This window comes from Agelaius tricolor, unplaced genomic scaffold (genome assembly GCF_023055355.1).
Source record: "Agelaius tricolor isolate 1412-34295 unplaced genomic scaffold, bAgeTri1.0.p SCAF_5, whole genome shotgun sequence".
NCBI lineage: Eukaryota > Metazoa > Chordata > Aves > Passeriformes > Icteridae > Agelaius > Agelaius tricolor.
The window spans coordinates 3,452,115-3,465,957 of NW_027269265.1; the positions used below are offsets into that span (position 1 = coordinate 3,452,115).

Sequence of the window (13,843 nt, forward strand, 5' to 3'; positions counted from 1 at the left end):
TAAATAGAGGAATTGATAGAAACAATCGATATTGTTATAAGTGTATGGATACAAATGATACTTTGATTTTTGTCATGAATTTCAATAAAGTTGTCATCGACATATTATTTCATTTGTTACGTTTCATGTGTCTGTTCCAACCCTGCAACCCTGTGGCCGCCATGGCTCCACCCCGTCCCTGGCACGCTGAGGGCAGCGCCTTCACTCGGTGCCGCCATGGCTCCACCCCGTCCCTGGCACGCTGAGGGCAGCGCCTTCACTCGGTGCCGCCATGGCTCCACCCCGTCCCTGGCACGCTGAGGGCAGCGCCTTCACTCGGTGCCGCCATGGCTCCACCCCGTCCCTGGCAGGCTGAGGGCAGCGCCTTCATTCGGTGCCGCCATGGCTCCACCCCGTCCCTGGCACGCTGAGGGCAGCGCCTTCACTCGGTGCCGCCATGGCTCCACCCCGTCCCTGGCACGCTGAGGGCAGCGCCTTCACTCGGTGCCGCCATGGCTCCACCCCATCCCTGGCACGCTGAGGGCAGCAGCTTCAGTCGCAGGCTGAGGGCGGCGCGGCCAGCCCGATGGCTGCCGTGTTCCTGGTTACGCTGTACGAGTATTCGCCGCTGTTTTACATCGCCCTGGTGTCCGTCTGCTTCCTCGTCACCAGCGCGCTCGTCCTGGGCTGGTCAGTGCTCGGGGGCCGGTGGGGCTCGGCCGAGGGGGCCTGGGCTGTGCTGAGGGGGAGCAAGGCCAGGCCCACTGTAGGGGCTTGGAACGGTCTCTTCCAACCCAAACGCTCCTAGGCTTCTAAAGGAGCAATAAAAATAATTTTTAAAAGAAATTAAACGTATTTCTGTTAAGCTCGTTTCTCTTTTAGTAATACCGAAATGTTTTCTTAATACTTTTTGTAATATCATTCATAATATTGGCAAACAATGCGTTTGTGTGTACTGAGCTATGTGTGAATCGAGGCAAGGGGGCAGAGCTGGGGAAGGGTCTGGAGCGCCAGGAGCAGCTGAGGGAGCTGGAGAGGCTCAGCCTGGAGAAAAGGAGGCTCAGGGGGACCTTCTGGCTCTGCACAACTCCCTGGGTGCAGCCAGGGTCTTTTCCAGCCTGAAGGATTCTGTGAATCTGTGAGCTGATCTCCTGAAGTGTCTCGAGGGGTGGGGAGTGAAAGGGATTCTGATTGTGTTTGAGAGGATGATGCAGAAATGCCGCTGTTGCCTTTTCCAGAAGCAGCTCCTTTAATGTCCCTAACCCTCAGGAGTGGCTGTAAATGTAAATACTGGTACTTGCCAGGAGCAGAGCATTGATTGGCAATCAAAATCTTTCATGTAGAAATTGTGGCTACAGCAGACTCGTGTGGCTTGTGGTGACAATAAAACTGGAGTTGTTGAACTTCCTCTCATTGGTTCCACATTAATATCTGCAAAGTGCTGGTGATAAAGGTATCTTTAAAAAAATGATCATACTGAGCCATGATTTAGATGAATCTTCATCATGTCTATCCCTAACCACTGCTCCTTTTGCAAATTTAATCATTATTTATCTACTTGTCATAAATTCTGGCAATCCTCTGCTCGAAAAGGTCTGAAATAGATGTGTGCTACAAGATCCTAACATGTATGCACTGGTGACTTTTGGGTACAGGGTGTACAGAGGACTGTCCAAAGGCTTTTTGTTTTTCCAGGATCAGAGATTCCAGTTGCACCTGCACTAGGTGTTATTGCAGTTTATGGAAATAAATGCGTTATTTTCTTCAAACTGGACTATTAAGGCCCTGTTAATCAAGGAGGAGTGGTAGCCAGGAGCTCAGCACATACCAGCAGGTGAATGTGTGGGCAACTGCTCAGAGGTATTTGCTGCTCCTTTGGAATTCTCCTGTGCCATGGCCATGACCAGGAGCCTCCAAGGGATTTTCCCGTGCCTGCAGCTGCAGTTACAGCTCAAGTGCTCCTGAACTTGCTCAGGAAAACAACTGAAATCCTTCATTTGCCACACAGAGCACTGTAAATGCAAATGTTGTCACCGGAGCACAGCATACCTGATCTATTGCTGCAGTGGCATTTGGGCTCCCCCATAATTTTCAGCATTCATTTCTTTAATGATGTGTTTGTGTTGGTGTCAGTCAGCCTGAAAAACACCAGCTGTTGAGGAATGTTCATGTTCTCATTTGTCAGGCCTTGCAGTGATGGGAGGAGTGTCTGTTCCTGTGTCAGCTCTGCATACCTGTGGCTCTGCTCACAGGCCAAGTAGGTTAATGCACAGGCAGCTTCCAGAGCCAGTCCCACAGGTGCCCTGGGCACATGGGTGAAGTGGAATTTACATCACCTGATTACCTGGGCATTGTATTTTTAGCTGGAGGGGAATGCTCCTGTGAGGTGGAGCTGAAGGCTCAGCACCTGTTGGTTCTGCAGAAACATTCATTCATCAACTAAACCCTTGGAAATTCCTGCTTTTTCTAAGCTAGCACTGCTCTGAAGAAATGAATGTTCTCCTCTACCAGCTAATGATCTGGACAGTTAGATCATAAAATAAAAACTGTATCATTCCTACACTTCCTACACTTCAAATTTACAGAAAACCACACCTGACTGTGGAACAGAAAGGCCTCCATGCCTTCAGCTGCTGCTAAAACTGTGCCAGAGGCTCTTTTATCTTGCTGCTTTTCATGAGGATAATCCTGTTGCTTTCATCCAGTGAAGAAAATTTCCAAGGAACGGGGATTTTCTGCCACAATCAGGCAGATTCTGGTATAAAACAGGGCTGCAGAGATGGGCTCTGTTAAGGTTTGGGTATTGAAGAAGGGAAACAGCTGCTGCCTCTGGCTTCTTTGTGAGATGTTTAACTGGGATATTCCCTCCCCTACAGCCCCAGGGATGGCACTGTGTGTGTTTTCCCTCAGTTGTGGCAGAGAGAGCTGATTTGAGCTGTGCTCAAATCAAGGATGGCCGGGAACCTTCGATGATGCCACTGAACAAATGCAAATGTTTCCATGAAAGGAATGGCTTTAAACGGACAGAGAGCAGCTTGAGTTGGATATTGGGAAGGAATCCTTGGCTGTGATGGAGATGAGGCCAGGGCACAGACTGCCCAGAGAAGCTGTGGCTGCCCCATCCCTGGAATTGTTCAAGGCCCCGTTGGATGGGGCTTGAAGCAGCCTGGGCTGGTGCAAAGTGTCCCTGGTCACGGGAGGAGGCCAGAATGGTGCTCGGTTCTGCGGGACTCAGATGGGAGGGAATTCTGGCCTAGCCCTTTACCACTAGAGGGCACCGACAACTCTCATTCATTTCATTCCCTTTGTGGAAATCCAGAGTAAAATATTCCCCCTTTAAAGATTCCCTGCATCACTGTGCAGACTCCTGCCTTCTGACAAAAAGCTGAAGTCCAAATGGCAGGATATATTATCCATGCATCCTAGCAGATATTCTGGAAAGCCAAGCTACCTCTTTTTGTTCTGCTATTTGCTATTTAGAGCTGACCAAAAAAAAAAGTCAAATGTGTCAACACTAACACTGAACCCACTCGTTCTTGTTTTGTGTCTCCTAGGTTTGGTTTGGGTGTTCCTGTTATTCTGAGGAACTCAGAAGAGACAGAATCCAGCACAAGGGTATTGAAAAAACGGATGAGACAAGTGAAAAATCCTTTTGGGTTGGAGATCCATAATCCTGCTGCAGCTTCAGTAACAAGTCAGTGGATTTCTTACATGGTTTTTGTCAATTTTCATTCCTGAACTTGGTACTTTCCATTTTCTGCCTAGAATCATAGGATGGTTTGTGTTGGAAGGGACCTTAAAGATCATCTTTTTGCTCTCATCCTTTTTCTCTATCAGAATTTCTCAGAAATACACTTCCATTACAACAGAAATAAGCTTTTACACAGTTTATAAATGTGGTGTTTTTAAAAGTGAAATGTTTGGATATGAAGGTACATTTTAATTCTCATTAATGGAACACTTCCTGCTATTACAGATCTTTAAGTAACTAAAACATTTGCAAATTACCAACCACTGTGGGTGTTTCTATAAATTTCATGGAATTGTAGAATTGTACAGAATTCATTATGGAATATGTGCCACCCACTTAAATTTAAGCCCAGATCTTCAGCAGTGTTTGGAAGCGCACTGTTTTTAATAAATAGATAAATAAATCATCACTCTCTTTTTTCTATCTGTTCTCCAATGGAAACTGCATTTAAATATCTGTTTGGATCAGAGTTCAAGCCACCCCTATCATTCCTGAAATCACCCAGAGAGGAAGTGGAATTCATGGCCTTCTGCATCACTGGGCAGCAGTGAGCAGGGCTGAGCATCTTCCACCCACAGGGATGTGGAGCCTTCCAATGCATGAGGAGGGGCTGCAGCAGATTTCCCCCCCTCCCTCAACATAACCCCCCCAACACAACAAATCCAACAATTCAGGTAACTGGGATTTTTCAGGAGCTTTGAGCACTCCTCCTCCTGTTTGTGCAGGAAGTGTTTAGGAGTTGACAGGTTTTTGAAAAAAGAATGGGGAGCATAGAGGCCCTTTTACTCCTCCCTCTGCATGATCCAGAGCCTTATTCTTTGAGAGCACAGAGTTTTGTAGATGAGTGATCTAATTACTGCCATTATCTCAGGAGGGAATGGACTTTGTGCTGAGGTTGTGCTCTTGGATCTGCCAATGAGTGTCTAAAGTGTTACCAGAAGTTAAAATTTACTGTTCATAAAATGCATGTGATATTTTTGTGAGCTTAATCAGCCATTTTATCTCCTCACACCCACTGACTTCCATAAACACTAAGCTGAATCTAAATTGTCAGAAGATTTGTTTATAATGATAAATAATTTTTGTTATTTTATAGTGTTTAGCATTTTAGGGGCGGCCCAACTGCAGCCTTTCAGTACCTGAAGGGAGCCTAGAAGAGACTTTACAAGGGCCTGGAGGGACAGGACAAGGAGGAATGGCTCCCCACTGGCAGAGGGCAGGGATAGATGGGATAGTGGGAGGAAATCCTTCCCTGTGAGGGTGGTGAAACCCAGGCACAGGTTGCACAGAGAGGGACTTGGGACAAGGGGATGGAGGGACAGGACACAGGGAATGGCTTCCACTGCCAGAGGGCAGGGATGGATGGGAGATTGGGAAGGAATTCCCTGCTGGGAGGGTGGGCAGGCCCTGGCACAGGGTGCCCAGAGCAGCTGGGGCTGCCCCTGGATCCCTGGAAGTGTCCAAGGCCAGGTTGGACAGGGCTGGGAGCAGCCTGGGATGTTGGAAGGTGTCCCTGCCATGACAGGGGGTAGAACAAGGTGAGATTTGAGGTCCCTTCCAACCCAAACCGTTCTATGATTTTATGGTTTTATGATAAAAATCTGTGACACTGAAGGTGTTTTCTGCCTGTAGCTCTTCAAGCATCTAGACTTAGCAATTCCAGGATTGCTGCAGGTGGTGAGTTGATGAAATCCCTCTCCTCTTTCTCCAAGGGGGTGTAACACTGACACCTGACTGCCTGGAGGACTGTGTCCTTACCTGCTACTGGGGCTGCAATGTCCAGAAACTCCACGAAGCGCTGCAGAAACACGTCTACTGCTTCAGAGTAAAGACTCCTCAGGCATTAGAGGATGCTCTCTACAACGAATACCTCTACAAACAGCAGTACTTGTATCCTTTTTTTGAATTGTTTTGACAAAATATGTTGATTTTTTTGGCACGGGGAGCATTGAGGATGGTAAATGCGCTGCAGATTTTGGCACAATTCATTTATGAACAAACACGATGAGAAATACTCTTTATGCAAACGTCATGTTTGTCTGCAATTGCAGCCACTGATTGTTTTCCTTGACACAGGCAAAGCATTAAAAAAAATGACAAGGCAGAGAAATATTGTCAGTTACCAGAAGATGCTCAAGTTGTGGATTTTGGCCCCGTGCCTAGAGCTCGCTATCCCTTGGTAGCATTGCTGACGTTAGCAGATGAAGAAGACAGAGAAATATATGATATTGTAAGTAATATCAGAGTATATTTCAGGGCCACTGTGTTTAAGGTCTGAATGTTTCAGGAGAGAGGCTTGGAAAAAGCAGCTTCACTTTCCTGTTCCCTAGAATTTGATCACTCACTTTCTTACTTTCTTAAATAAAGCAGTTCAAGGCTTTAACTTCCAAATCTCAGTCTTTGAAGAGGCAATGGAGAAACATTGCTTACTCTTTACTTATTCACTACAGCATTTAAAAGATGCTTGTGATTTCCCCAAAGCTTCAGCCTGCCAATGTCCCTGAGGAATGAGGGTTGGGGCAGTTTAGCAACCTGTTACTCTGATTTCTGGGATCACACGGGCATGTGGTGGAGCTCTTGCACTTAAACAGATTCTTGGATTCTGTTGGCAAGGCAGGAGGGTTTTTTTAATAAGTGTCTGGCACAGATATGGAGCTGATTGCTGACTTGGCTATTAGAAACCTAGAAATTACCTTTCTGCCCCAGGTCTGTGTCATGGTTGTGTCTCACAGGAACCAACTCCAGGACACTTCCAGGAAGGGGTGAAAGTCTGGCTCGAGGCTGATAGGAGACACTCAGCTCCTCAAAAAGGGTCTCCTGCTAATCTCTTGCTATTAAAGCAGCTTCAGCCTTGCCACATGCTGTTCAATACCCTTTCTAAACTCTAAATTGGTGAACTCTGAATGATTTGAGACACACTTCTATCTCCCATCTTTTCATTGGATTGATAATCTGCTTGCATTATCTCCTTGAACAGTAGCACAACTGAATTCAGAAGCAAATTGCCTAAATCCACTGAACACTTTTCCATGCATTCAGCTGAGAAATCTGTCCCCTTTCCAGTGATGGCTGTCCTTGGCTTCTTGTCACCTGACTTTAGGACTGCCCTCCTCCCTCCTGTCCCCCTGCCCTCCTCCCTCCTGTCCCCACTTGAGATGTTTTAATGTTTTAATAAATTTTTGTAGAGACTCTAAATGTAGTATTTGAATGTATTTGACATTAGCATGGGCATGAATTTGTAACAGCTCTCTTTTGAGCCTTAACATAGAAGAAAGGGGTGGAAGGAGAGTGGTGGAGGTATTTTTCCTCCGGTTTTGGAGGAAAGGAACACATCTGTAAATCCAGTCAGGAGTAACTCCACCTGAACTCCTTGCCAGACAAATGTCAGAATTGCGTCTGGTTTGTTGAAACAAACTTGTAAAACAGAAATGGTATGTGGAAATGGATCTTTGCCAGTGTGATATTACCATTTTGAATTATGTTTGGGGGGGTCTGTGTGGGTGTCCATCACTGTGGATGGTGTTTCAGTGATTCTTTCCTGGGGGGTTGTCATCTGATTTTTAGCCTAACTGGTTTTGTGGCAAGATCATCCCTAGTTGGTTTGGTGCCATCATTTTCCTCCAGATCCAGAAAATTAGCATGACCATATATAAAATGTACAGAAATTACTGGAAGACTGTCATGGCTAAAGTGGAAGCTTAGATCTCAGGCACTGTGATTTAGAAAAAAAAGACCCTTTTGCCAAGGAATAGTGAAATCAGTTCTTATAAATCCATATGTGTAGGTACATACACATTTGAACTCTGTATTTAATTAGCCATGTGTGGATTTTGAAGTGCAAGTCTAATTTGCCTTTAAATTTCTTTTTAAAGCAAAACAGCTTCTATATTTCATTTCTCTTTTGACAGCTTCTGGGAACTACAATAATATTGAATTTCACTTTCTTTTTTCCCAGCTTTTTAGAGGCTATTACGTAATTTGGGCAGGGTGGGGGTTGTTAGGCACAGCATGCAAGCTTGGAGTGCTTGTATTTCCAGAGGAATTATCTGAAGTCAGCCCGTGGGGGTTCAGAATCCTTTCCAGTGAAATTTGTCTTTTGCCTGCTCAGATTACAAGCCAATCACTTCTTAGTGATTTTTGGAGTCTAAAAACTGCAGTCTGTGTGTTTCTGAGGGAAGGGGGAGAAAGTGGAGAAGACTGCTCAGGTGCCTTTGCAGTTTGGGGTGTAATTCCATGAGGTGGGAGCAGCCAGAGCAGGGCTCTGCTATAAACTGGCCACAGAAGAGCTCCATGGGGAAGCAGGGTGGGAAGCTGAAGGAGCACCCAGGGCTCTCTTGTGCCACATCCTGTTTGTCCCTTGTCCACTATAATTTTTTTTTTTTTTATTAATCAGTGCTTCAAGTCAACATTGTTGAATTCCTGATTGTCTAAAGAACTAAACAGGTCAGGAGCTGTACCAAAGCAAAACAGAGAATCAGGGAATAATATGGGTTGGAAGGGACCTTAAAGATCATATTTCCCATCCCCTGCCTTGGGCAGGGACACCTTTCACTGTCCCAGGCTGCTCCAAGCCCCGTCCAGCCTGGCCTTGGACACTTCCAGGCATCCAGGGGCAGCCACAGCTGCTCTGGGCTCCCTGTGCCAGGGCCTGCCCACCCTCACAGCCAGGAGTTCCTTCCCAAAATCCCATCTAACCCTGTCCTCTGGCAGTATGAACCTATTCCCTGTGTCCTGTCCCTCCATCCCTTGTCCCCAGTCCTTCTCCAGCTCTCCTGGAGCCCCTTTAGGCCCTGGAGGGGGCTCTGAGGTTTCCCTGGAACTTTCTCTTCTCTGGAGTGAATACCCCCAATTCTCTCAGCCTGAGTGATAAGGTTATTAAACATAGCATTTTTGTCTGTTTGTAGATTGCAATGGTGGCTGTAATTCACGTTCCTGATGAAAGCTACAGACTCTCCTGCCGAATTTTGTATCAGTATCTCCTCCTGGCTCAAGGTCAATACCATGACCTGAAGGTACGCCACGCACGGAGTCTGGTTTCATGTGTATGACAGTGTTAACTTTAGCTTGTGTAGGCTTTCAGGAGCCTAAATTAGTACAAGACTTCTATTGTCATGCAAAGAACTGGATGGTAGTTTAAATTATTTTATCAGTTAAGTAGTGCCACAGGAACTTACTGTACAGAAATATTTTCCATTAAAATATTCAAGATTTCCCAGAGAGATGAACTGCTTCTAATCTAGGAGTCCTAGTGTCCACTTAGTAAAGCAGTAGGAAAAGAATCACTGTTGAATGCTGCTTCTTTCCAGAATTATTTCCTTTCTTCAAAATTCTCTTTTAATCAGGAAAGCCTCAGAAGAAACTTACTTTTTAAAAATTCCTTTTTCTTGCACTATGCTTAGGAATCATGCCCAGAAGAATTTGCACTTCACGTGAAATAAGACAAAAAAAGGAGTAGGGGATTGGAATATGAGCATGAGCAGAATGGGTTGAGTGCAGCAGATTTGACAGGATGGTGGGTATAACTTTGGTAGGAACAGATAGAGGATCCCTCTAGGCACAGAGACTGATGGACCAGAAACAAACCCAAACTGCTCAAAACCTGAGCACTTCTGTTAATTTCATGCATGACATTGATTTGATACAACCAAGGTCTGAGGACTTCTCTTTAATATTTTCCCACTGTTTTATGTAATTTCATGTTTCTGAAATGCCTTTAACTGGAGGCCAGGCAGCTGCCAGGACCCACACAGGGTCTGGCACTGTTTGACCCAGTGAATGGATCCAGTAGAACTCCCACTGCACCTGTGCGTGTGCAGAGATTGGGGAAGAGTTTGTTCACTCCCAAATATTTGTGTTTATGTGTATTTTAGCAACTCTTCATGTCTGCAAATAGTCCTGCACCCTCCTGCAGTGATACCTTCCCTGGTGAGAGCAGCACTGACAGAGGGCTGCTGGAAAAGGCTGGGCTGGCTGCAGATGAAGCAGAATTGCAGGAAGAAAACAGCAAAGACTGTGTGGTGTGCCAGAATGGCCCTGTGAACTGGGTCCTCCTGCCCTGCAGACACACGTGCCTGTGTGATGGCTGCATCAGGTATTTCCAGCAGTGCCCAATGTGCAGGCAGTTCGTGCAGGAGTCTTTTCCACTTTGCAGCAAAAAGGAGCAAGATGAGGATGAATCGACCCGTGTCTTGCAAGATGTTCTTCCTGGAAGAGTTTTTTAACAGGAGTTAAAAATAAAAGACCTGGGTTATGTGCACTAAGATTAAATGTGGAAGCCAGACTATTTATGGGAGGAGGATATGTAGTGTTAACTTGTAGGATTTTGCTTTTTTTTGTTGGGTAATTTTCAGCTTCCTTATTTTTCCTCGCTCCATATGCTCACAGGAGCGCTGCTTCCCCGTGCAATGTGGACAGGAGAAGTGCGTAGGATAGCTCTGAAGGATGTGAATTTATTTATAACTGCTTCCTAGATTTTCTTGGAGCACTATTGGAGGCTATTTTGACTACTAAATTTAGGCTGTCTACTAAAAAAAGAATAAAACTTGCAAGTGCAGTTGCCCAAGGCTCATTCTATATTTATTGTGTTTAAAATACTAGAGCTGTATATAATTTTAACTTGGTATAATTTAGGAACTTAGCACTTTACAGAATGTACCATATGAAGGAAAGTAAATATTCTTCATCATTAACTCTGTGTGTGTTTATTTTGTAGCTGAAGGTTGGGAGCTGGGGGGTTGAAGGTGGGGCTCAGGACACTGTTTCTGGCTGGTTTGAAGGATTTGTGTGTGAGGGCCTTCAGCCAAAGCCCTTTGGAAAGGTTTTTGTTGATGACTCTTGAACTGCATGTTGATGACACTTTCGAGCCTGAGCCCCTGCGATGACATCTTGTGACACAGACTTTCAGTCTTGTTGGCAGTGCCTGTAAGAACTTGTTCTCCATGCAAATGTTGGTTAATCACTCTCCAGAGTGGTGGCAGCTTTGTGGTGCTTTGAGGGATTTCCAACTCTTTTCACTTGCATGGTCAGCTTGGATGACCAGTAACAAGTTAACCAGTTACCCTTATCAATAGTCCCAGGAAATGTACCTGCTCTAACAAAGGAAGAAGCTAACGAATAGCAGAAAATTATTTCCTTTCATTCCAGTGGTGTGCTGTCAAAAGCAATAAAAATGCCTGTTGAGAAAGGACAAATGGGCTGAGTCTCACAACTGCTCATATAAGGGAAAATGCTCCTTAGAACCTGTAGAAATGGGGAGTAGCTGCTTTCTGTCCTCCCTTTTGTTCCCTTGCAGCTTTTCTCCACATCCAGTTCCAGGACAGCTGCTCAGGCTGAGGCAGGGAAAGCTGTGCTCCATGACCCTCAGCCCTGCTCTCCTGCAGCTCCAGGGTACCCAAGGTGCTGCACACCTCCAAACCAGGGAAGGAATCTTCCCCCACTCAAAGGTATTCCAAGTTCACCTTTCCATCCTTCTTTTTTATATTGTTTGTTGTGACCCTGCTTCTGAACTCCTGGCAATTACCTCTGAGGAAAAGATTTAGGTGGTGCTGTTGGGAAGAGTAATGGTTAGTTGTAAGGACAGATGGGAGTGGAGAATTGATGCCTGTAGCCACAGATTTCCAGCCAGTGATCAGCAGCCTGGTTGTAAGATAATTTATCTGCTCTGCCTAAAGTGACCATCCTGGCCAGGGACAACTTGGGAATAAACTTGTGGACAAACCAGGCTGCTGTTTGCACTGCGTATCAACCAGGAATGACACCCTGAGGTGTCTGTGGGGATGGAGCCGTGCCTGATCCATGGCAGCAGCAGCTTCCACAGCAGCAGCTCACCCAGCATGTGGGACAGTGGCTGGGCAGTTTGTTATTCCAGAGGAGCAGGGTAATGCTGTGCTGTTCCAGCCTGGAGCTGGGCACTGATAATTAGCAGGCACTTGTTTGCCCACGGAGATTATGAAGGAGGTTTGCAGTTGTTTACTGCTCCACCGCAGTAGTCACCGATATTTAATCAATTCATTAAAATCTCCCATCAAACAGCGTGATCCAAACCTGTGGGCCTATTTAATCTCACATGAAATGGTGTTCAAGCAACCCCACAGAGAGTTGCCTGGTCTGCTTCATCTTTCAATCGATGCCAGTATTAAATAATAATGGCAAGCAGGATGTAGCTGTGCTGATCTGCCAGGCCATGTATTTACCATTAAGTCTGTCCCAGCTTTTCATTTGTTACTTGCTCTTTTAATAGCATTTTCCAGAGATGCTTAGTTGCTTTCTCTGCTCTAACAAGCTTCCTTGCTGGCCCAAATGAAAGACCTGATGAGAGTTATAAAAAGTGCAGTAGCTGCCTCATTACATTTGCCCTTCTTCTGAGAAGCCATGCCAAAATACAGATCAGGTGAGAAGGAAAAGGAGCAGCTTTAAAGATGCCCAGTGTGTCCCTTGGTTGTCTCAAAGCAGGGATTCAAGGCTGTAAGAGAGAAATAAAACCTTCCTGTGACCCACAAAAACACAGTGTATTGACAGAGGCTGTTCTGCTCTGTCACCCTGTTGTAATAGAGGTGATATAACATTCCTTTTCTGCTCATTATAGATGATGTTTATGGTTTTGGTGACATCAAGGAACATTGGAAAACTTCTGGCAATGGGACTTGGTTCTTTTAAGCATCACTGGGGTGTTTCAGATTCATAATGGTTTTTGCTGCAGAAGAGGTTGGTTTGCTTTGATTCATCAACCCTGATCAGAGCTGAAGCTTCCAAATGGGTTGATCAGACAAAGTGGTGCTATTTAGGGATGTCCCAAGGTGTCTTTCCAAGTGCCAATGGACTGTAATATGGGCATCTTCCTTCTATAGGGAAAGTTGCTATGTTAGGATCTTCCTTCCTCCTTATTTGCCTCCTAAGTAGAGGGGAAAATTGTTGTAGGGAAAATCCACATCAGCTCAGGTGGCTGCTGTACAGCTCCCTGACAGGAGGGTGCAGCCAAGTGAGGGTTGGCTCTTCTCCCAGGAAACAAGGAGTAGGACAAGAGGAAACAGCCTCAAGTTGCAGCAGGGGAGGTTTACATTGGATATCAGGGAAAATGTCTTCACTGCAAGGGTGGTGAGACTGTCCACAGGCTGCCCAGGTATATGTTTTGTTCAGCTTTAAGATGAGCTTCTGTGTGAATCTGATTTAAATGCCTCATTTACATGCTACCATCAAACTTCAAGTGTGGTAACAGCAGACAGGAATTGGGTGAGTTTCTCCTGCTGATTTTCACCTTGCTGGGGCTCCCTGTGCCCTGAGGAAACTCTGCCAGGTGAGGGGGGGGTCTGGGGCTGACATCTGTCACTGGAGGTCTCTGCAGGCACCAGTCACCACTTGCTCAGCCGTCCTCACATCCAGAGTAAACAAGGACTGGCCTCTGTCACTGCAGCGGACGTGCAGCCCCTGCAGAGGCTGTCCCTGGTGTCCTGTGCGTGTGGAGCTGATGTAATTAATGCCAGGGATAGCTGAATTCCATCTGCTACAGCAGAAGTCCTCTGAACTGAGCTGGTAGAAAGGTTTGGTGTTGCCTTGCTGGAATATGCTGGGCAGGAAAAAAGAGAAAATTGGATTAGGGGTTTATTTCTGGGTAAGTTTGGTATTACCACCATTTCTGATGGCACACAAGGATGCAGGTGCAAACCTGAGCACAGCTATGAGGCCACAGCTGAGCACTAGAGAGTCCCAGGTTTTTCAGGATCTGCCACAACAGCTCCCAGAATCACAGAGGGGGCCAGAAAGTGTCTGCTGAGCACTTCAGAGTCACTTGGGGCAGCTCTGCAAATTATTTCTGTGTTGCTTTTACTCACTCTGTGTGAGCAATGTGTGTAGAGAGACAAGAGCTTGTAGTGCAGTGTGGATATAGCTGTAAAAAGGGCCTGACACTGGTTGGGTTCCATAAATTCCTGGGAATGTGCAACACCAACATAAAGGCACCTTTGTGTGGATGCTGCTGCAGCTGAGCTGGGGAGGCCCTGCTTTAATTATCCCATCTCATAATGGGAATGATTTAAAAGAGTCAAAATACTATATGTAGACACAGTCTTAAGACTAAATGAATCCATCAGCAGAGTCTGATGTCCAAAGTGAGGAGTC

General features: G+C 45.8%; 1 protein-coding gene across 1 annotated transcript; it reads left to right on the forward strand.

The window, feature by feature from the left end:
* The first annotated feature begins 390 nt into the window (after window positions 1-390).
* Window positions 391-10,419, forward strand: CGRRF1 (cell growth regulator with ring finger domain 1). Its single transcript, XM_071426125.1, has 6 exons — window positions 391-669; window positions 3,534-3,673; window positions 5,443-5,620; window positions 5,813-5,960; window positions 8,635-8,742; window positions 9,601-10,419. Exons 1-6 carry the CDS (start codon window positions 566-568, stop codon window positions 9,949-9,951), a joined length of 1,029 nt encoding a protein of 342 aa, XP_071282226.1. The 5' UTR covers window positions 391-565; the 3' UTR covers window positions 9,952-10,419.
* The last annotated feature ends 3,424 nt before the right edge of the window (window positions 10,420-13,843 follow it).

Coding starts and splice junctions, on each gene's coding strand:
- CGRRF1 (XM_071426125.1), top strand. CDS start 566: ATGGCTGCCGTGTTCCTGGTTACGCTGTACGAGTATTCGCCGCTGTTT. Junction 5,621..5,812: donor CTCTACAAACAGCAGTACTT/GTATCCTTTTTT, acceptor ACACAGGCAAAG/CATTAAAAAAAATGACAAGG. Junction 8,743..9,600: donor GTCAATACCATGACCTGAAG/GTACGCCACGCA, acceptor TGTGTATTTTAG/CAACTCTTCATGTCTGCAAA.